Raw genomic sequence first — 23,761 nt, forward strand, 5'->3', positions numbered from 1 at the left:
GTGCAAATTTGCTTCTTACTTTTCCATGAAATAGCACCACCATTTAGTAAGAAAGCATAACCGGATGTTGATTTTCTATCATTCCGGTCACCAGCCCAATCAACATTTGTATAACCTCTTAAGAATAATTCAGATCCATTATAACAAAGTGTATGATCTGCAGTTCCCTTAAAGTATCGGAATATTCTCTTTACTGCTTTCCAATGATCTCTTCCAGAATTGGATTGATACCTACTAACTATACTCACAGCATAACAAATGTCTGGGCGAGTACAAATCATAGCATACATCAAACTCCTGACAACACTAGAATAACGAACTCGAGACATGTCTTCCTTTTCTTTTTCAGTCTTTGGACACATTTCAAGGCTTAAAGTTTCACCCCTTGATACAGGAGTATCCATGGATTTGCAACTATTCATTCGAAAACGTTCCAATATTTTCTTTATATAATTTCTTAAGATAAACTCAAAAATTTCTTAGAACGATCTCTTTGGATCTTAACACCCAATATATAGTCTGCGTCATCCATATCTTTCATATCAAATGATTTTGAAAGCCATGACTTGACAATCTTCATATACTCCAGATTATTTCCAGCTAATAAAATATCATCTATGTAAGAGAAAGAATTACAAAATTTCTATTGGACTTTTTCACATAGATGCAATGGTCTTCATCGATCATGGTGACATCAAATGACATCACCTCCTTATGAAATCTCAGGTACCACTGCCTTGAAGATTACTTTAGGCCATAAATTGATCTTTTCAATTTACAAACTCTTTTTTCTTGGCCTTTAACAACAAAACCAACTGGTTGTTCCATGTAGATTTCCTCGTTTAATTCTCCATTAAGAAAAGCGGTCTTCACATTCATTTGGTGTAATTATAGATCTAAACGTGCAACAATAGCTAAAAGTAATCGTATGGAGGTAAACTTCACAACCGGTGAAATTTTTTCCTCATAGTCTATTCCAACTTCTTAAGTAAAACCTTTTGCCACCAATCGTGCTTTGTGTCTTTCTATCGACCCATCTGATTTGCGTTTAACTTTGAGAATCTATTTATTCCCAATAGCTTTACGTTCCTTAAGAAGGTCAACTAGATTCCAGACTTTATTGGTTTTCATGGACTCTAATTCTTCTTTCATTGCTTTTAACCATTCATCTCTTTTAGCGCTCGATAAGGCCTCGGTCACAGAATTAGGTTCATCCAATTCTATAGGAGATACACCAAGAAAACATAATCCTCAATCTCATAAGATCGTGTAGGTACACATTTTCTTGTACTATTACGTATTTGAAGTTCAAATTCCTCTATAGGATTTTGGCATTCATAACTTCAAATTCCTTTATAGGATTTTGGCATTCATAACTCTCACTTAGACCAGGAATTATTTCTTGATCCATTGAATTATCAAGTATGTCTGACAACATTACATAATCTTATAAATTCAACATTTTGTAGAGAGGCTCAACTTCATATTTGGACTTGGTTTACCAAACTCACCAAAGTGATCTTTAATATATGCTGCACAACCCCACGGTTGTAGATCATTAAGGTTTGTTTTATAACCAGTTCAAAGTTCATAAGGAGTGGAAGAAACTGATTTAGTAGGCACTTTGTTCAATATGTAAGTTGCAGTCAATAACGCATCTCCCAAAAAGAGATAGATAAATTTGCCTGCGCCATTATTGATCTTGTCATGTCCAATAATGTTTTATTCCTTCTTTTCAGCTATACCATTTTGTTTAGGTGTATAAGGAGGAGTTAAATGTTTGATAATACCTTTTTCAACACATAATTCTCCAAATTGTTTTGACAAATATTCACGTCCTCGATCAGTTCTTAAAGCCTTTATGCTTTTGTTTAATTGATTTTCAACTTCATGCATATATCTTTTAAAGCACTCAAGTGTTTCATATTTATCAGAAATCAAATAGACATAACCAAAACGCGTGAAATCATCAATAAATATAATGAAGTATGTAGCACCAGACTTTACCCTTACATTCATTGGACCACAAATATTAGAAAGAATTAATTGAAGTGGGAACTCAACTGTCTTAGCCTTCACAAATGGTTTACGCGTAATCTTTCCAACAAGACAATTTTCACAAGTTTGCATATCAACTTTGGTGGAAGAACCTAAATGCCCTTTCTTTGCCAACCTATTTATTCAATTTTGCCCTATGTGACCTAATCTTGCATGACATGTAATAACATCAATATCATTGTTATTTGAATAACATGCCATTACACAATGGTCAACATAATAATCATAAGTTGAAGGATTACAATTTAAAACGATTATAACGTAGTCCAAAACCATACAAAATATTATCTAAAATTATTCTAACACCATTATGACTAAAAACAAATCAAAACCAACGTCTAAAAGAACAGACATAGATACTAAGTTTCGTCGAATCTCTGGAGCATATAGGACGTCATGCAACATCAAGGAACGACCACCACGCAAGTCCACTTTGCAAGTGCGCCTATACCTTTGACTTCCAGCCTAGCATTATTTCCTACGTAGATCCACCTTGATTTAGATGAAACTTGACGAAACTCCACAAACGCCTCTCTATCTCGACTCACATGATCGATGGATCCTGAATCTACAATCCACATTGGATAAGATTTAATTAGTAAAGAAGTGCTAGAAACATGTGTAGAACTTAGAGATGCATTTAGAAGTGCTACATTTTTGGGCTCGGTACATTCACGAGCAAAATACCCCGGTACTTGGAAATTGTAGCACTTCATTTTACTCTTGTCTGTCTTCTTGAAAAATTGTTTTCCTTTCTTGGGTTTGACTTCTTCTTTTTCTTAGAGGGTCTTTCTCCAGTCTCTTTGTCTTTCCCATTTCTTTTCCATTCTTCTTGCGCTTGAAGCCTAAAGATTTTGTACCACTTAACTCTGCCACAAAGGCATTAAAAGCGGCTTTACCAGCACGATGCCGTTCATCTTCAAGTTCAACATGACATGCAACATCAGAAAAAGTTTTGATGCTATCATTATGGATCAAGTTAACCTTCAAATGTTCCCAATTATTGGGAAGAGACCGAATCACTGCCTAAACATGTTGCTCATCTGAAAGAATATGTCCAACACTCTTGAGTTGATCTATCATGTTTGACATCATCCTAAGGTGTTGTTTGATATTCTGATCATGACGATTTTGTAATTGTCAAATTGATAGTCAACTATCGGAGGCGGGTTACAGACGTACCCTCATATGTGCCCACATAGCATGAGCAATAGTGAATTCCTCACATTCATGTATGGGGTCATCAACCACATAACTAACTATTATCCTCGTGCAGTGAAATTAGCTTTTTTCAAGCTTTGTAAGCTTCAAGATTCCTTCTGTGTTGTGTCGTATTACCCTCTTCTGGTTGATTCAAAACATGATTTATACCTTCCAGGGCATTACGCTCTTCCAGTACATGCCATATTTTACGACTCCAGATGTCGTAATTGTCATTGTTAAAAATTTTCACCTTTGTTTAAGTCAGCAATGATACTTTTTGATGCCATGTCTATTACTGAGATATGTTAAGGCAAGAATTTTTAATCAATTATGCATGCGACATACACATTCAAGCAAATCAATTCTCATAAAGATTTCATACTTAATGTTAAATCGAAAAGACACGTATGCATCCAATCATCACCTACAAACTAAATATTCAACCAAAATTCAAATTTAATTTCTTAATGTGTATTCTAATATAGTAAAGACTTTAATAACAAAGATTTTTAAGTCTAATAACATAAATTGAGGAAAAACAAACTACATAATTCATATATTGAAAAACAATAAACAAATTACAAGTCATTCAAAGACTAAAATCCTCCCACAAGTCATCAAGACAACAAATATACACCATAAAAGGCTGATTGGGTCAAATTTCATACCCCAAGGTTCATGGAGAGCGTCTGTTAAATAAGCTAAGACTTTCCAATCTGAAACTTCCATATAATCAGCTAGTTCAACCCATTTTATTTTAAAAAGGTGAATAAAATCACATGCATAAATATTAGGAGACATCTTCAAAGACTCAAACTCTTTAAATTTCTTCTCTTTTCCCCTTCAAATGGCCCTTTCAATCCTTAACAGATTTTGTGTCACCCTTGGGACACCAATTCATATGATTTCATGCCCTCAGAAACATGTCCTACGACGACTTGATCTTCTACCTTGTCCTTTTGCTCTACTTTGAGAACTCCCACTTGGAGTAATTTGAGCATGTTCCCGTTCAGTCATATCTCAAATGAGAACAAAATGGAAATATGATTAATACCATTTAATGCAACAATGTATGTCACAAATTTCACGCAGAAAACAAGGTACTGCTTAAGGAACATAAGGACTAAACGAATTTATTGAGACCAATTTTAATGCACATAATTAAAATCATAATTTAGTCAAAATAATTGGTCAATAATTAAATTTTTATATATTTATATAATTTAATAATTATCAAAGTAAAAAAAAATAAAAAAAATTACTGCTCAAAATTAAATTATAGATCTGCCATAGTCATAAATAATTTTCCTCAAATATTAAAGTAAGAGGTACTATTAATAATCCAAGTACAAGTAATAGTTTTTGCATACAAAAAAAAGTTGTACAACCTATTGCAAATTAATTTCAATGGTAAGCAAAATTAATAGTAACTACTCTTTCATATGCATAAACTAGAAAGTAATGGCCCGTGCTGGTTATTATGTAATATTCCTTTTTTTTTTGTTAAATTTGTTTTTACGTGAAATTGGAGAAAAAAAATTGATGAATCTATCGGTGTGTTCTGTAAAATGTTAATTTTCTATATTTGATGAGCTGAAATTTTTGCAACATATTTCGTCTAGAAAATAAGTTTTTTTTTTCTTTTGAAATGAGGAAATGATTTCTATAATAAATATCATAACTTGATATCAATTAAAAGTTGGATTACATGTATGTAGCGTAAGATAACCTTGCATATTAATCATTTGTTGCTATTTTAAGGAACTAAGTTTTACAAGATAGTTATGTACACTTATTTTACATAATAAGAAAATGTGATACATTGTATAGAAAGTTAGTTGAGATGCAAATTGAGTTGTTTTGATCTTTGATCAAAAGATTAAGACCTGATACATATGAGAGAAGAAGAAAAAATATTATTCATAAATTACAAGATTGGAAAAATAATCAAATCACAGTTGCTTGAAATAGGAGGTATGTACATACATGAAAACAAGTGTACAATTACTTCAATATAATGACTTAAGAACCAAGTGCAAGGCTGATAAGGCTAGGTAGATAGCTATTGTTTTCGAGGTCGGCCAAAGCAGAGACAAATTCATAAACACAAATACAAGTAAAGTTGTCGATCGAGTTTATTCTTTAAGTTCACAAAGAAAACACAAGCACAAATCTTCTTGTGGTTCATCTAGGAAAATGACTGCAGACTGACACTACTTTGACTTGAAGTTCCTTCATCATTCAACTCTTTATTGGCAAACTAAGAAGTGATTGACTGTAAAGAGAACTATCTCCAAACTACCTCCAATGCATCGATTAATAAATGAAAAGGACAAACATAGTTGTATTACACAATTCAAGTAGCTCATATATCATAATACTCTGAAAAACTATATGAGCTCTAATGCAGTATATTGATCACAATAATCAAACTACTTTCACTGCTAGTAATATAAGTAAATGCAACAAACTATCAACCACAACTACACAAAGGCCAAGATATATATATAAATATGGTCCCAGCAAAATCTATAAGATGGAAGATTTTTTGTACTATAATGGAATAGTCTAGTTGTGTGACTTCAATTGTGGCTTAAGATTTATAGTCTTTTATCATAGTTTTGTTCTCTTTTAACCGAAGACCTTTTGAGGAATAGATTATAATGCCCAAAGTAAAGACACCCTGCACATATCGAGAATCACTTCAAATGATACATTCAAGAGTTCAAAAAAAAAAACTTACATTGACCCGCTGTTGAACTATGTCTTGAAAGTGTCAAACACTTTAGCATGTTTTACCTCTTCTCAAATCTAACTCGAACAATGGAAAAAAATTGTGTGGGACATCCCAAGAGCTTAGAATCAATAAGTTTAAAGGAATGATATTGCTACGTATACGCAAGTACATCAATGATAAGCTTATTGTATTGATTAGACTAACTAATAGTGTATATGCAATCACTTACGGTGCTCACTTGTTTTTATTAAAAATCAATGGCAACATCAAAGACAAATTTGAGGCGAAACAGAGAAGCAAAGAGCATCTCAAATTTTTGAATTCAACAAAGACGCAATTCTTATAGTCCAACCGGTAACCCTACAGATCTAAAACAGAAGAATCGAATTGGGTCTTGATTTTCATTAAAATTTATGAAAGATGGAGAGAAATTTCAAAATCACAACCCAAAAATATAACCAAAAAGCAGAAAAAGATAACAAAAAACTGCACATTTCTTAATAACACAATATAATCATTTACCTATACAACAACAACACATGCAGGAAAACCATACAGAAAAACTTGATTTTTTTTGCTTTGCAAAATAAAGAAGAAGAGAGACAGAGCATCAACTCTCATAGAATGTCCTAAATGCACATCAGTTTGGCAGCATTGCTACGTGTCTCTTCCAAAGCAGTATTAAGACATGTATGCAGCCTTTATTGATGAGTTTGGTAGTGTAAATGACCAAAAGACCCTTATTCTTTTATAAAGATGGCAAAAATCAGTCATCTTGCTGTCTCTTCTATATAAGTAAGTAAAAGTAAAGTAAAGTAAAGTATAATAAAAAGAAATAATTTAAATTAATTTGACGTTTTTCTTAATAAATTATTTATTAGGAGTTAATTTAAAAATAATAATTTTATTAATTATACTTTAAAAATATAAATATGACTATTAATAATCTTATATAGTTATTTAATGATATATATATAATATTAAAAAATAATTTTTTTTGAATATAAAAGCTAAATAATAAAATTTTATTAAATTATTTAACTATATTAAATTTAAACAATTTAATATGTAGAGAATAAAAATGGAAATATATAGAAACTCAATAAAGTTATCATTGTATAGGTGTCAATTGTAAAATTAAATGGACCCCACTATACTCAATGATAGAAGGCATAATATGTAATTTAGTAGAAAAGTGTAGGATTTTTTCTAAAGATGTTAAGAAGGTCCAAATAATAAGGCTCATAGTACAATTTTTCTATGCAATACTTATCACTTTGAGAAGTTGGAATGACAAAAATATCCTCACTTGCCAATTGAATGACCAATAAGCAGCCTTTGAAACACTCTCTTCTAATATATATAATATTTAATTTAAGGTACATGCTCTTTCCAAGAAGTAAAGTATCAATACTACTTGATTTTGTATTTATTTATAAAAGAACAAAATAGTACTAATACTTTTTAAGGAACAACTTTTGAGAAAATAAGGGAAAATAGACTTTTTCAAGACCCATACAAGAACATTACTTAATTTATTTATTTTTATAAACGTGGCAACCAAGACTTTGGGCCTTAGTTACTATAAGAAGGTCATATATCATCTTAAGAAACAAAAAACTTCATTAAAAAAGAACCCTACCCACAATTTTTTCTTATCCTTTAGAGAACACTAGATAATATCAGATATGTTGGAACAAAATTATCGATCCCTTTCTTTTTATTTTCCACAAGGAATCAGATTTTCAATATTTCTACTTCTCTGGAAATTCATGGAAAAAAAATAAAGCCTGAATTCACGGGACTCAGACAACGTATCTGATTCAAAATCAAAAGACACAATAATGGATTCTAATTTTCAATCAATATATGTTCTCCTATGCTTTTTAACAAGTGAGTAACATGTACTCTCTGATTTATTTTAAGAGTTTTTTTGCACAAAATTTGACAGATATTATTAATAACTATCTTATAACAACAAACTACAAGAAACAATATTCAAACAGAGAGCAAAATAATATGGCTCTGATACCATTTGTTAGATATATAAAACAAAATCGACGAGTTGTGTACCTTATATTTTGCAGCGGAAGTCGTTAATTTTGCTACTTTAACAGGATTGCTCCAAAGTCTCACTTTGAATCACTAAGAAACAAAGTTTGATTCACAAACCAAAATGTCTATCTTCAAAAAGAAAAGGTTTTTTTTTCTTCTTTTGGTTTGTGTTATCTTTTTATTGTTTATTTTTACGTTGTCTTTTTCTTCTTTGACTGTAAATGAATAAATCATCTTATCAAGAGGGGTTGGGAAGTTTTTCAGTTTAATAACTGTTCCCCCTTTCTTTTTCAAATAAGAGATGATTCGTTCTTATTCTTTATCAAACAACTTCTTGGATCAAATCGGATCGGTCAACATGTGCGACCCACGATCCAAAACTTACAAATATTTTGAGAGAATTATATGATGGTTGTTAGTGGAAATGATAATGGTAATTGTGGATGCCTACTCCAACCAATCGATTTGGTAATTGATAATGATGATTGTGGATACATCGTAGCTAATGGTAATTGTGGATACATAGTAACTGGTGATGATTGTGGATATATTATAACGGATGGTGATAATGGTTAATAATATGTAGTAGTTATGAATGGTAGTTGTGGTGGTGGTTGATGGTAATTAGCTAGTGGAGACAACGGAATAACTAAAGTTGGATACATGTGATAACTTATATTGATGGGGATGATTAAAAGCAGTGATAAGTGACACATGGTTGTTGATAGTGTTGTTGTTATGGTAATGTTGGTTAATGGTTGTGATCATATATAACTGAGGATTTATTGTAGAGACTATTGATTTTGATGATTGATGACGACAATGATTGTGGTTGTAGATATGGACGATAATAGTTGATAATGATAGGAGGCAACGATTAACAATGAAATGGATAGAGTAGTGGTGAACCATTTTTACAAAAGTTTTTGAATGAATAACATCTTGAACATGTTAGGACTTTGTTACATATCTTCCTTCTTTTTATTTATTCAGATCCAATACGTTATTGTAGGACAAAATTAAAAGATTTTAATTAAGGTGTGTGCATTCGATTTGATTTTGTATTTGTTTCGATTTTTCGATTATCGATTTTGTAAACGTGCAACTCAATTCGAGCTAAAATAAATTTGGTTTGATTCAATTTTCTTTTAGATTTGTTTTTTTTTCAAATCGTCTATTCGATTATTTTAATAATTAATAACATAATCAAAATTATATTTGCATATTGAAAATAAATTAAATACAAGGAGAAGTTATTTTAAAGAAAAATAAAAATTGACCTAGTTGGGTCTTTATTATATAAGTAAAATTAGAAATCCACAACTACGTTCACTGGCTCAAAAGTGCAAGGCGTAGTAATAATATTGAATCAATTAAATATACTTTCTTATCTACATCGCCAATAAAATATTAAAACACAATACTTAAAAGTATATCAATAAATATTCAAACATAAAATATAATAATTCGATTGTTTTGATTATCCAATTTTTATTTTTTTTAAATTCGAAACCAAATCAAAAAAATTAAAAAAATAAAATCTTAATCCAAAATTAAACAAAAAAAATAATTAACCAAAAAAACAATCCAAATTAAAATTCGATTTGATTTGATTTTTTGATTTAATCTGAATAATGCACATCCCTATATTTAATAATTAAAATTCATACCTAAAAGATAAACTCATTTAATAACTGAGATATAAATGCTTAAGATTTAAAGTATCTTTATTAAATACAAACAAACAAGATTTTACACTTTCTATGTGGTGAAAATCTTACACATATGTTTTATTCTTATTTTTCAAAACCAAACAAGTTAAAGCCTTATATAATGAAACTCATACACAAGGAAACACTTATCTAATTAATTTGCAATAGAAAAGAGGTTCATCATATCGATAGGGTTATGCAACTTGTTGGCTCGAATGGTGTTGTTCCTTCGCGATGGAGATTGTCCTTTCAGAAATGCTCTAAAAAGAGTAAGAGCTTGTGAAGGAGAAGTATAAGGAACTTCATGAGCTGCACCTCTAACTGTAGCAAATGTTAAATATGTTACATTTTTGCCTTCTCTTACCCCTCCATATGATTGACTCCATCCTCCAATCTGCAAATTGATTAACAAATTATATATACACATGTTTACGTGTGCTCAGTCTAATAGTTTAAAGCTTTTAGATGAGGAGGTGATACACTTTTAATTGGTATCTGAGCAGGCAGAGCTCCTGAAATCGAATTCAAATAACAAAAAGTGTGTTCTCTCTAACAGCTTAAACTTTTAGAAGAGATGGTCACACACTTCAACTGTTATAAATAAATGTTTTTAAGATAATTATTTTGTATGATCCAAAACTGAAAACAGTGGATGTATTCACATACCTGCATGTCATCATACCAAGGACCATATTTGTCTAAAGCAACTAGCTTTAAATCTCTAGCAAGTAGTTTAGCAATTTTCCTAGTTTGGGTCAGTGGGATTTTTGTATCTTGGTCTCCACTGGAAAAAAAACAAAACATACACAATCTCATTAAGAGTAGTATCAATAACAAAGTTTTAAAAGTACCAAGACTAAATGTCATTTACGAAAGAAAATGACCAAAAATACCTCTCAACTATTTAAAATATGTAAAAGTTGCTCTCGGTTACACTTTGGCACAAAAAAAATCCTCACCGGTACTCAGCTAAATTGGAGGGTCATTTGAGCTAGTTGACTAACAACAAGGGCACCTTTTTGCTAAACACGTAGCAGGGTAAAGTTGACCTATTTACAATATTTTGGATATTTTTTCCCTTTTCCCTTTTTACAGGGCTTGAATACACTCAAAGTTGGCCTCAGCTGACAAGTAAGCACTTTAACTTTGAAAATGCACATCTAGATACCTCAACTTGATCTCAACTGACAATTTAACTATCAAACTTATCCTCACAGTATCTTGTGGACCTCATGGCACATAAATTTTGGAGATGTCTATATAATTATTTTTGTAAGTTGTGGCAGAGTGGAGACAAGTGCAGACTCAAAGTTGGAGTGTTTACTTGTCAGGTAAGCCAAGTTTGAGTGTCAGTTTAGTATTATGTCTTTTTACAATTGTCATGATCAGAGGAAATTTGATTATAGTAACTTCAAATGTAGTAATGAACTAACCTGTAAAGCAGAACTTGGATATTCTCTTTTAGAATATTTGACAATAGAGGTATAACATTTATGGCTAAATCACCTCTTTGATACTGAAGGTGCCTGCAATTTTTTGAGATATTAACATACAGACTTATTTAAACGTATGTTCTGTCTAACAGTTTAAGCTTTTAAATAAGAAGATACAAATGCTTCAGAACACGAAAGAAAGTAAAAAGTGGAAAGAACTAACCCCAAACAAAAATCCCAGGCATATGGCAGGTGAGTGGTGTTGGCATGTAGTGCCTTTTGAACTTCTGGCTTGTTAAGGTACATATTTATCCTATCACTAAGGCATGGATCACCAATTTTTCGCACGTCCTGTCAGAAGAATAACTGCAATGAGTTAGTTCCAACTGCGAAGAAAGTTAAGAGAAAATATTCAAATTTACACCTTTTTGTGTATTGTGGCAAGTGTTCCAAGGACTCCTAGTTGTCCTGCTGCACCAGAAGATACACATATTGGTGCGAGCAGATCGCCCATGTCTGTATCACTTCCCATCTCCTCATTGGTGAGTTCCCCCACTTCCGAGCAGTCGTTAGACATATTATTATGTATTGATTCCAACAACAACCTCGTTTCGTTACAGATTGTTCTTTTCATAGTAAGCAGTTCATCAGAAATTGCACCATGTGACCATAGATATTCGGAAGACTTGACGCTTATTTCAAGATCTAGAAGTGGATTCCCCAGCTGCAAAAGTCATTGGATAAACCGAAGATTTGAATATAAAACAATTAATCAACAAATAGTTCAAGGGTAATGTGAACATTACTGCAATTGATTTAAGCTTGATAGGTTTAACATTAGGATTTCTGTTGTAATCAAGCAGCAATACTGTAAGCTGTGGAATATAGTGACCTAAAATAGAAATAAAAAACAGAACAATTAACGAATCTTTGCAACCGAAAGAACAAAATGGACATAGGCGAGTAAGTCCTCTGTTGCTCGGACTCTTCAAAAATGTCAACATTGTGTGTCGGATCCTCCAAATGTGTACTACTTTTGGAGGATCTGACACGGGTGTGACAAGTTTTTGGAGAGTTTGAGCAACATAAAAGTTCAGATATATTACCTGCATAACTTTCACCAGCTAAGAATAATTCCGAGTTCTTATATTCGGGGAATTTCTCTAACCAGTTGAGTATAAATTGGAGATTCTCCTTTGCTATATAAAAGATTAAAAAGGTGCAAAATCAGACATTTCAATTGCATTTTAGTACCAAATATTATTAGCTATTTCTGGAAAAGTGGTGTACCTGTTGCAACATCATCCAAATTGGTGTAGTCTGAGCTTGTATTCGAGTATGAAAATCCTACTCCAATCGGGGACTCAACGTATAACATGTTCGATTCTGTTTCGTATTATACCAATCAAAATCAGTCATTGTTATCTGATTTTCAAGGTAATGAAATCTTTTCAATATGAGCATTCAAGATAATAACAACAACAATACCAGTATAGTTCCAAAAGCGGGGTTTGGGTAGGACCGAGTGTACGTAGACCTTACCACTACCACGAGGAGGTAGAGAGGTTGTTTTCGGAAGACTCTCAACTCAAATAACGAACATCAGAGCGGATAACAGAAAATACAGAAGTATAGAGGACATAGAATATAATAAGGAAATCACAATCTAACATACCAAAGAGGGGCAACATATCCAACTACTGTGATAACTGAAGCACAGTAAGTAAATAACGAGGTATAACAAAAGTCGTAAGATAGGCCAACTATAAGACAAATGCTACTACTGGTAAATAAATAAGAATCGAGAAACATACAATGCACCAATCTATCCTGCTAGGAAATGAGACAACACTCAATTACCTACTAACTTTCTACCCTAAAAGAATAAATAAAGAAACATTACCTAAATTCCAAGAATACTTGTTTTTGATTAGTCTCCCATCTTTCCCTGGCTGAAAAGGACCATGTTCCATAAAAGCACCAAACCCCACAGATGAACAACCAGGGCCTAACATAATGGATTCAATCAATATAAAATGAAAATCAAGGTCAATCGAGAAGTGGTATATAATATTATATAGCTCAGACTCTCCAAAAATGTTGTTGTATCTGTGTCAGATCCGACACACATATCGATATTTTTGAAGAGTCTAAGCAACATAGGAGAAATGTACCTCCATTGAGCCAGAGAGTAAGGGGAAGTGATGTTGCATTTTCTGAATCCGCTTCGACAAAATAATAAAAGAGAGATCTACCACGTTGAGAATTTGTAACAATATAACCAGAGTATTGTTTGAAGAATATATTTGTAGGTTGTCCAGGAAGAGAAGTTATGAGCTCACAACTTGATTTGTAGAACAACAAGTAAGAAAAAAAGATACACAGCCATGGAACCATTTTCAGATGGAATAAAAAAAGAAGTGAACTTGAGTGTATCAAGTGACAACAAGTTGAAGTACAATAATTGTACATTAATATTAAATTATTTTAATTTATTGATTGGGAAGTAGGCCATGAAGATTTAAATATTACATCAATGTTTAAATATGTTATACTACTACCAAGAAACATCAATTTTTCACCAACTTCAAAGAAAGGTGTTCAAAAGCTTAACTATGTTCTTTCTGTTACAAAATTGGCACACATAATTTGCTCTTGTTTTCCAGCTTAGCTAATGGAATTGTAACAAAAATTTTAAAAGAACAAATAATTGTTACCCCTCAAGACTTTTGTTTAAAGAAGATACTTGACTTTTGCGGTGTTCTATTACCTTCAAATAATTTTGAATAGTATTAGTATATTCTTTTTCGGTCACCTGACATAGAGAGTGTGTGCACTCTCTTAAATAGCATGATAAGTTAAAAAATGATCAATTTTCCTCTTTTTTTTTTTGGTTATTTCAACTGTTTTTTCATTTCTTTCTTCTTCAAAATCTCTTGCCACCATTTCTTCATCTTCGTCGGACCCGCCAACCCACTTCCAATGCTACCATTTTTGTCACAACTCCACCCACCTTTTATTATTATTATTATTATTATTATTATTATTATTATCACTTTTAACTCTTCAACTCCAAAATTTTCCTCACATTTCAAACAATTTTGTGAAATCCATTAGATTTTAAGATGATTAAGAGACATCTGTTATGAACAGGCCAGAATGTGAAAAAAAGCTGGATATATGCCTCTCAACCTAAATATATTTATTTTTTTTTTCAACAGAACAATATTTACATCAATACAATAGCTTAATGTTTTAACGTGTAATCCAATTCAAACATTTTAATCCACTGGCGAAAAGAGATTCATCAAATCGATATAATAGAGAGGCATAATACATAAATAAGACCCTTAACTTGACTTTAAATTATAACTTTGACCTTTAACTTTGATAGTGCACAAAGAGACACTTTAACTATTCGAAATTTAAACAAAAAAACACTCAAATATTTCAGGCAAAACGCGTGATATACAAATGCTATGACGTGGAAAAGTGAACCAATCAGTTGCTGCCAACTAACTAAAATAAATACACCTAAATTTTAAAAATAATAAAAATAAATTATAATATAGAATAAGGTGAAAGTGAAAACAAATTCACTTTTAGGAAAAAAAAATTAGTACGCTCTTCTCCTCTTTCTTCTAAAAAAAACCCTAATCTAAATTTCTAAAATTCATGCCCCTTATATTCAAATCAAAGAAAAAATTGTTCAAGATATGTGCTGAAATTTCATATACTTGAAGGGCAATCTATTCTTCTTCCTCAATTTAGTCATGGTATCAAGGTTCAACATTTTACAAACAAGAATTTGCATATTGTTGGTCAAATGCTCAAGCTAATATGAGAATCACTAGAGAAAACTAATGTTTTTGTTGCAAAATTGTTTTAGAGCAGCCCATAAATATGGGAAGACATGAGAATCAATGAACTTCTCTTCTTTTCTTTAGTTTGAAGTGTATTTGTGCTTTAAGCTGTCAAATACTTAATGGAAAAAACAAGGTGTTTTATGTATTGTGATTGTCATAGTGAATAGCAAATTACAATTATGAATTTTTGGAGGCCAAAAAATGAACATACAGTGCTAAAAATTATTAAGTAAAATGGTGCACTTAAAGTGTTTGATAAATTGTCTGAATGAATTTTTCAGAGATTTTTGTAAAATTTGAGTAGCAATCTGATGCTTAATCAAAATGTAAGGAGTCCCTTAAGTGTGGATTGAATTCATTGATCGAGAACCTTTGAACTTAAATTGCATTCGACTTTTACAAGTGTATACTCACCCATCTTGCCAAAAAAAAAAACTTCATTATAATTTTTTTTCGCAATTACAAAAAATTAATTAAATGTCACTTGCATTTTGCAGTGAACAACAAATAATGCAAAAAAGAGGGGGAAATTGTTGAAAAAATAGAAAGAGGGTTTAATTGTCCTTTCAATGTTTTTTTTTACTGTTGGGCCCCTTGATTTTTAAATCTGACGCGCCTAATTTGAGTGTATTTCACGCATTTTGCCAGGTAGGATCCGAGTGTTTTTTTGTTTAAGTTTTGGCTAGTTAAAGTGCCTATTTGTGCACTCACAAAGTTAAAGGTCAAAGTTATGTAATTTGAAGTCAATTTAAAGGTCCAATTTATGTATTATGCCTAATAGAAATACACAGCTACATTGCTGCAATGGCGCTGCTCTTTCGTGGTGGAGGATATCCTCTAAAAAATGCTCTAAAAAGAGTAGGAGCATTGTGAAGGAGAAGTATAAGGAACTTCATGAGCTGCACCTCTAACTGTAGCAAATGTTAAATACGTTACATTTTTGCCTTCTCTTATCCCTCCAAATGATTGACTCCATCCTCCAATCTGCAAATTAATCAACAAAATATATATACACGTGTTTTCATTGTTCGATCCCAACAACGTAGAGATGAATCCAAGATTTAGAATTACTAGTTCTGAAGCAAGTGCTTTTATTATTAAGGGAAAAATCTCAACTATATATGACTTAGAGCAAATTTACCATCCATTTAAGAAGTGTACGTCCCGGTTTTTATCCTCGTTGTTAACAAAATATTGGTCAATTTCGCCCTTGTAGGCATAACACGGGGGATAAATGTAGATCATTCGTAAGTTCAAGGACAACTCATAATCATTCGTGAAGTTCAAATACACACTATTTTACTTCTCTCCTACCTAGAATCACATAATGTTTGATTTTAACTAAAAGATCTCCTACAATTTATCAGAATAACTATTCCAATTGGATTTTGGATAAATCAAGTAATAAACGTCGAAAGACAATAATTTTAAATAATTATGAAGTTGGGATTAAAGAAAAAAAAAGTCTACGCGTTCAATTAATTAAATTGATGGTACAATGACATGCATTTATCCTCTTTTAATGGTTTTTCATAGTTAGATTTAAATAAATTTGTCTTTGAACTATGTGATGATCCGAATTTGTCCTTAAACTTTGTGAATATTCCAAATTTGTCCTTTATGTTGTCGTCCCTAGCCCAAAAGTACAAAATTGAGCTATTTTGATAACGGCGAGCTTTAAAACGACACACTTTTCTTAAGGAAAGGTAAATTTGCTCTAAATTATGTAATTTAGGGGCAAATTCAGACCTTTACCATAAAAATTTTTTTAAAAAAAACTTTTCCGTTCTAGTAATTGTAAAACTAGAATTAAATTGTTAAAAAAATTTCAAAAAGAAAGGTTGGAATTGATAAGTAATAAAAAAACGGACAGTTATAATCTTCTACTATTTTTTTAAAGAAAACGTAAAAACAAAAACTATATTTCAACAAAACTCAATAAAATAATTAAAATAAGTGACTTTCTAAGTGAAATATAAATAGTTGAGTGACTTTCTAAATGAGTATTATAAAATAAAGTTGAGTGACTTTTTAAGTAAACTATTCAAAGTTGAGTGACAATTTAGGATATTAACTCATATGCTTTTATTTGACATATCTCTTGAGTTAAACTTTTATGTCTCCCTTTATATAGTTGGATACTAACACAATTATATATATGCTAAGGCTAATCATTGTATCCTTTTTCCTTTGATCTTGTAACACGATGTACAAGAATTGAAATTCAGATGTTTTGAAAAAGAAAAATTTATAAGCATAAATTCTTGTTCATTCAATAGATAATATTGTAACCAAAGAGATAAAATTAGTCAGACACTAAACAAATTAAAGAACATTTTATAGCTAATTAAGAGGACAAAACATATATAATCATGATTCCCTAAATTAAAGAACTATTAGTACTGCTACGAGAATAGACAGTAGGAAACCCAAAACCAAAGTAGATCTTTGCGGTATCTCATCTTCATGTTCATTCCCCCAATGTAATTCAACATCAGAATCAGAATCAGAATCATTATCTGACCAAGCAACTGTTTGATTCGAATTAGCAGTGCTTTCAGATGAACCCATTATAGTAGAATTCAACAGCTGTTGCTAATCAATTTAAAAAGATGTTGATTTTGTGGAGTACTTAGTACAAGCTGTATTATATAGGCACTTGGATAATTAAGAGACTGTTGAGGTTGCCTACTTTTGGATTAATTGGTGTTATTGAATTAAGTGCCAAAATTAATGAGATGTATCTGTTCAATTTAACTTGGGTAATATCAATGGTCACTAAGAGTATGCAAGGATTAGTACCGAGGCTATGTATTTTTCCTTATACATACTCAAAACTGTCAAAATCAAATCGAATCGACAAATCAAATGAAAGAAGATGTGGATGGGATCAATTTCAGTCGAATAAAAATGAACCTCGAATAGCAAATTATGTGGGAATGCAGTAAAACTAATTGCACATTTGGTAAAATATCAATGGTCACTAAGCGTGCAAGGATTAATGCTTTTTTGATTTATTTTTTGTTTCGATGTGAGGGAGAGTGACTTCCTTATATAGGAAAATTTGGCCAATTTGGAAAATCAATAGTCTATAAGCATGGAAGAATTACTCATCAATGCATTCATATATATGCTCATTGAAGTTAGTATCTATCTGTGTCGAGATCCGACACATCCATCTATATTTTTGAAGAGTCCGAGCAACATAGAATAAGTGTATGTACCTCCATTGAGCCATAGAGTAAGGGGAAGTGATGTTGCATTTTGTGAACAAAATAATAAAAGAGAGATCTACCATGTTGAGAATTTGTAACAATATAACCAGAGTGTTGTTTGAAGAATATATTTGGAGGTTGTCCAGGAAGAGAAGTTATGAGCTCACAACTTGATTTGTAGAACAAGTAAGAAAAAAAGATACACAACCATATTGGAACCATTTTCAGATGGAAAAAAAAAAGTGAACTTGAGTGTGTCAAGTGTCAACAAGTTGAAGTACAATAATTGTACATTAATATTAAATTATTGATTGGGAAGTAGGCCATGAAGATTTAAATATTACATCAATGTTTAAATATGTTATACTACTACCAAGAAAGAACAAATTTTCACCAACTTCAAAGAAAGGTGTTCAAAAGCTTAACTATGTTCTTGCTGTTACAAAATTGGCGAAAAGAGATTCATCAGATCGTATATAATAGAATTACACAGCTACAGCGCTGCAATGGCGCTGCTCTTTCGTGGTGGAGGATATCCTCTCAAAAATGCTCTAAAAAGAGTAAGAGCTTGTGAAGGAGAAGTATAAGGCACTTCATGAGATGCACCTCTAATTGTAGCAAATGTTAAATATGTTACATTTTTGCCTTCTCTTACCCCTCCAAATGATTGACTCCATCCTCCAATCTGCAAATTAATCAACAAATTATGTATACACATGTTTTCATTGTTCGATCCCAACAACGTAGAGATGAATCCAAGATTTAGAATTACTAGATTTGAAGCAAGTGCTTTTATTATTAAGGGAAAAAGCTCAACTATATATGACTTAGAGCAAATTTACCGTCCATTTAAGAAGTGTACGTCCCGGTTTTTATCCTTGTTGTTATCAAAATATTGCTCAATTTCGCCCTTGTAGGCATAACACAAGGGATAAATGTAGATCATTTGTAAGTTCAAGAACAACTCAAAATCATTCGTAAAGTTCAAATGCATACTATTTTATTTCTCTCCTACATAGAATCACATAATGTTTCTTTTAACTAAAAGATCTACAATTTATCATAACAACTATTCCAATTTGATTTTGGATAAATCAAGTAATAAACATTGAAAGATAATAATTTTAAATCATTATGAAGTTAGGATTAAAGAAAAAAAGAGTACGCGTTCAATTAATTAAAAACGAGACACTTCTTTTAAAGAAGGGTAAATTTGCTCTAAATTATGTAGTTTAGGGGCAAATTAAGACCTTTACCATAAATAACAAAAAGACAGATTGATGCACTAAGCTCCCGTTATGAACATACCTGCAAGCCATCATACCAAGGACCATATTTGTCTAAAGCAACTAGCTTTAAATCTTGAGCAAGTAGTTTAGCAATTTTCCTAGTTTGGGTAAGTGGGAGTACTGAATCTTGATCTCCACTGGGACAAAAAAAAACATACACAATCTTACTAGACTAGTAATTCTTAACAAAACCAAAAGGCATAATACATAAAAGGCCCCTTAATTTGGCCTTAACTAGCAATTATACCCTCCATCTTTGAGTATGTACAAATAGACACTTAAACTTGTATATAGTTGAACAAGTAGACACACACGCTCTACGAGGCGTCCTACATCACAATTTGCAGTCCTTTGTGTGTGTCTACTTGTTCAACTTTGTACAAGTTTAAGTGTCTGCTTGTGCACATCCAAAGTTGGTGGACACAAATGCTAGTTGAGGCGAAGTTAAAGAACACGTTTATGTATTATGTGAAACCAAAAATACCTTATACTAATAACTTCATTTTTAGTACTAATAAACTAACCTGTAAAGCAGAATTGGGATATGCTGTTTTAGAATATTTGACAGCAGAGGTATAATGTCTATAGCTGCATCTTCCATCTTATACTGAAGGGGTCTGAAAATGCACATTTGCTAATTTAAGCTTTTAGATAAAGCGCGATACATTACTTCAAGAGAAAGAAAATAAAATAGGAAGGAAAGAAAACCAACCCCGAACAAACCTCCCACGAATATGGCAGGTTAGTGGTGTTAGCATGTAGTGCCTTTTGAACTTCTGGCTTGTTAAGATACAAATTTATCCATTCATTACGACATGGATCAGCAACTTTTCCAACTTTCTTATCAAACTGTCGAAAGAATATAGCTCCAACAAGTTAGCTCCTAAACATATATAGTTCGTGTGGAACTTAGATTGCATACATACCTTGTCGTGTACTATGGCGAGGTTACCAAGGGCCTTTAGTTGTCCTGCTGCATCAGAAGATACACATTTTGGCAAGAGTATGTCATACTTCACTATATCGTTTCCCATCTCTTCCGTTCTTAATTCCATCACTTTTGCACATTTGTTAGATGTCTCATTATGTGTATACTCCATCATGAACTTTGTTTCATTACAGATTGTTTTATGCATATCAAGAAGTTCATCAGAAATGACACCGTGTGCCCATAGATATTCAGCAGACTTCACGCTTATATCAATATCTAGGAGTGGATTCCCTAGCTGCAAATTCATTGGATTAAGTGAACATTTGAATGTGAAACAAATAGTTCATCTAGGTAACGTAATGTAAACATTGCTGCGATTGATTTAAGCTTGATCGGTTTAACATTAGGCGTTCTGTTGTAATCAAGCAGCAATACTGCAAACTGTGGTATATAATGACCTAATTAAGAACGAAAAATATGTTAGTTGAACAAATCTAATTGAGAATATATACACAACTAAAGGAACATTAGAGATGTGTCAACCTGCATAACTCTCCCCGGTTAAGTACACATCCGAGTTTCTATATCGAGGGAACTTCTTGAACCATTTGAGGATGAATTGGAGATTTTCCTTAGCTGTAAAATCAAAAACTTCAGTTGCTTTGACTACGAAAATCCTATCCGAGGAAATATGGTGTACCTGTTGCTGTATCATCCCAATTGATGTTGTCTGAGCTTGTATTTGAGTACGAAAATCCTACTCCAATCGGGGAGTCCATGTTAGGGTTTTGCCCTGATTTTCTTACCATAATTTAAGATTTATTTTTCCTTAAAAGAAAAGACAAAACATTACCATAAATGTTTTTACTTTTCTTGAAAGGAAAATATAATATTCTTTCATATTTGGTTTATTCTCTCCTTTTAGGACTCTTTTTCTAGTAAGAAAAGGTTTTAGGACTCTATAAATATAGGTTTGTTTCTTCTAACACAAAACAATAACATCCACAATGTAGTCGTTTAAGAGTCTTGTTTATGGGGAGATTTATTCTCTCCAAAGTTTCAATGTTTTTCTTTATATTAGTTTTGATATAATAATATTTTGATTTTTTAGTATAAGTTTTTGTTATCTGATTTATCAACTATAGGATTTGCAAATTGTAAGCTTCCGCATGACGCTAATCACCCTTCAGAACCCAACAGTCCACATATAACATGTTTGATTCTGTTTCGTGTTATAGCAATCAAAATCAGTCATTGTTTTTTATTATGAAAAAAATCTTTCGAATATGATCAATCAAGAAACATTACCCAAATTCCAAGAAAAGTTGTTTTTGATTAGGTTCCCATCTTTCCCTGGACGAAAAGGACCATGCTCCATAAAAGCACCATAACCCACAGATGAACAACCAGGGCCTATGATATTGGATTTTCAACCAAAATTATATCTTCTCAGTTCAATTCTTCAAATGAAAATCAAGGTCTATAGAAAAGTGCTATATTTCTCAAAAATGTTATTGTATCCGTGTCGGATTCTCCAGAAATGCACTATTTTAGAGAATCACACACACAAGTTGTTTTGAACTGAAATTATCAAGTGTCATGCAGAAGTTAGTAAAGCACCATAAATAAGAAGACAAATGAAGAATATATCAAAAGATATACAAATATTTAACATGGTTCGATCAATCAACCTAATCCACAAGAAGAGATAAAGCAATTCACTAATATAAAAGAGAGAACAAAAATATCCAAGGAAATAATCTCACAAAATCCACTCAGAACAAAAAGATGTTCACACAAGTGACAACATAATACTTGTGTGTCACAAATTTTCCTAAATAACTCTCAAAACCCTTAAGACTACGTTATGGATGCTGCCAACTTAGAAGACAGACTCATTAACTTTTTTCCTACAAGAGAAAGTAATACACAAATATGGAAAGATTGCGTTTTCCTTTTAGTAAAAGGAGAGGAAAACTCAGAAATTCAGGACAAACACCCAACACGAACAACACAGAAGAAGTGTACGTACCTCCATTGAGCCAGAGAGTAAGGGGAAGTGATGCTGCATTTTCTGAATCCGCTTCGACGAAGTAATAAAAGAGAACTCTACCATGTTGAGAATTTGTAACAATATAACCAGAGTGTTGTTTGAAGAATATATTTGGAGGTTGTCCAGGAAGAGAAGTTATGAGCTCACAACTTGATTTGTAGAACAACAAGTAAGAAAAAAATATACACAACCATGGAACCATTTTCAGATGTAATGATAATAAGGATAAGTTGTTATGACTGAACATCAACTATAAAGATTGATATCTAATTATTTAAGAATTTATAGAGAAGGCTATATAGACTAATTAATTAGTAAATAGTCATCACACTGAAATAAAATAATTCATGCCAGATATGATTCAATTATTTCATAGCCAATGAAGCCTTGGTCATAAAGGCGAGATGATAGAGCTAATACGCTTCATCGAAAAATTACAATATAGTTAAAATTATTCATTTTATATATATAGTCAGAGGCGAATCCAGGATTTCAAGAAAACGGATGCACCATTACTTTAAAAATAAGATCAAAAAAATTATAATAACAATAACTAAGCGAACAATACATAAAAATTACATTACCACAAAAATATCATCAGTTTACAATTGTACTCGATTCTATAGCTATTGATGATTTCCTATTATAAGTAATGACAAGATTTTTTTATATGTTAATCCTGAAATTAAAGTGATATATATATATATTTTATTTTATTTTTATTATTATTATTATTATTTTTTTTTATTTTTTTTTTTTTTTTTATTTAGTTAGTTTGTTTATTAAAAAGAGAAATCGTAAATTAAACCTACCTTAAACTTTGACAATGATGATTTCTCTAGATTCTTGACTTGAAGTTGGAGACTTGAAGCTTCTTCTTTTTGTGAAAAATAAAGGAAAAATCTTTTTGGTCAGAATTATATTTTATCTATGTTATTTTAACTTTTTAAATATTTTTACCCTTTTAACTTTAATACATTTTAACTAAAAAATTGAAAAAAGATCAGTTTATTTTAAAATTAAAAAAATATTATAGTTTTATTTAATTTTCTAGCCAAATTTTTTGGTCATTTAGCACTTCCCGAAAATAAAAAATAAATTTGAAGAGAGAAGAAAAATATTTTGAAACTTGGAAAGTGGGTGGGAAGGAAACTTTTGAAGACATTGACTTAAGAACTTTCAGAATTTAGTTTTTAAAAAAAAATGAAA

The 23,761-nt window shown here is 31.5% G+C and overlaps 3 protein-coding genes across 3 annotated transcripts in view; 1 reads left to right on the forward strand and 2 right to left on the reverse strand.

Annotated features, from left to right (window-relative positions):
* LOC125813113 (mitochondrial outer membrane protein porin of 36 kDa) overlaps positions 1 to 23,761 on the forward strand; it is a 244,050-nt gene that overhangs the window by 93,851 nt on the left and 126,438 nt on the right. The gene's annotated exons all lie outside the window — the stretch shown is intronic.
* On the reverse strand, positions 9,859 to 13,609 carry LOC125813115 (serine carboxypeptidase-like 45). Its single transcript, XM_049492600.1, has 10 exons — positions 13,373 to 13,609; positions 13,102 to 13,206; positions 12,489 to 12,584; positions 12,305 to 12,397; positions 12,005 to 12,090; positions 11,623 to 11,922; positions 11,422 to 11,549; positions 11,199 to 11,291; positions 10,432 to 10,549; positions 9,859 to 10,159 (listed from the first exon to the last, which is right to left on the reverse strand). Exons 1-10 carry the CDS (start codon positions 13,593 to 13,595, stop codon positions 9,920 to 9,922), a joined length of 1,482 nt encoding a protein of 493 aa, XP_049348557.1. The 5' UTR covers positions 13,596 to 13,609; the 3' UTR covers positions 9,859 to 9,919.
* LOC125813108 (serine carboxypeptidase-like 45) lies at positions 18,730 to 22,760 on the reverse strand. Its single transcript, XM_049492591.1, has 11 exons — positions 22,532 to 22,760; positions 21,808 to 21,912; positions 21,698 to 21,721; positions 21,200 to 21,292; positions 21,043 to 21,135; positions 20,872 to 20,957; positions 20,495 to 20,794; positions 20,281 to 20,408; positions 20,093 to 20,185; positions 19,588 to 19,705; positions 18,730 to 18,964 (listed from the first exon to the last, which is right to left on the reverse strand). The coding sequence occupies exons 1-11, from the start codon at positions 22,752 to 22,754 to the stop codon at positions 18,773 to 18,775; spliced, it is 1,455 nt and encodes a 484-aa protein (XP_049348548.1). The 5' UTR covers positions 22,755 to 22,760; the 3' UTR covers positions 18,730 to 18,772.

Source organism: Solanum verrucosum, unplaced genomic scaffold (assembly GCF_900185275.1).
Source record: "Solanum verrucosum unplaced genomic scaffold, falcon-dt-bn FXZP01000746.1, whole genome shotgun sequence".
In the NCBI taxonomy this organism is placed as follows: domain Eukaryota; kingdom Viridiplantae; phylum Streptophyta; class Magnoliopsida; order Solanales; family Solanaceae; genus Solanum; species Solanum verrucosum.

Excerpts from the sequence above, each read along its gene's own strand:
- LOC125813108 (XM_049492591.1), bottom strand. The coding sequence starts at position 22,754 with ATGGTTCCATGGTTGTGTATATTTTTTTCTTACTTGTTGTTCTACAAA. Across the intron at positions 21,913-22,531 it reads TACTCTCTGGCTCAATGGAG|GCCCTGGTTGTTCATCTGTG; the intron begins GTACGTACACTT and ends CCAATATCATAG. Across the intron at positions 18,965-19,587 it reads CTTGGTATGATGGCTTGCAG|ATTGGAGGATGGAGTCAATC; the intron begins GTATGTTCATAA and ends ATTAATTTGCAG.
- LOC125813115 (XM_049492600.1), bottom strand. The coding sequence starts at position 13,595 with ATGGTTCCATGGCTGTGTATCTTTTTTTCTTACTTGTTGTTCTACAAA. Across the intron at positions 12,585-13,101 it reads CAAGTATTCTTGGAATTTAG|AATCGAACATGTTATACGTT; the intron begins GTAATGTTTCTT and ends AATACGAAACAG. Across the intron at positions 11,292-11,421 it reads GCCTGGGATTTTTGTTTGGG|GCACCTTCAGTATCAAAGAG; the intron begins GTTAGTTCTTTC and ends AAAAAATTGCAG.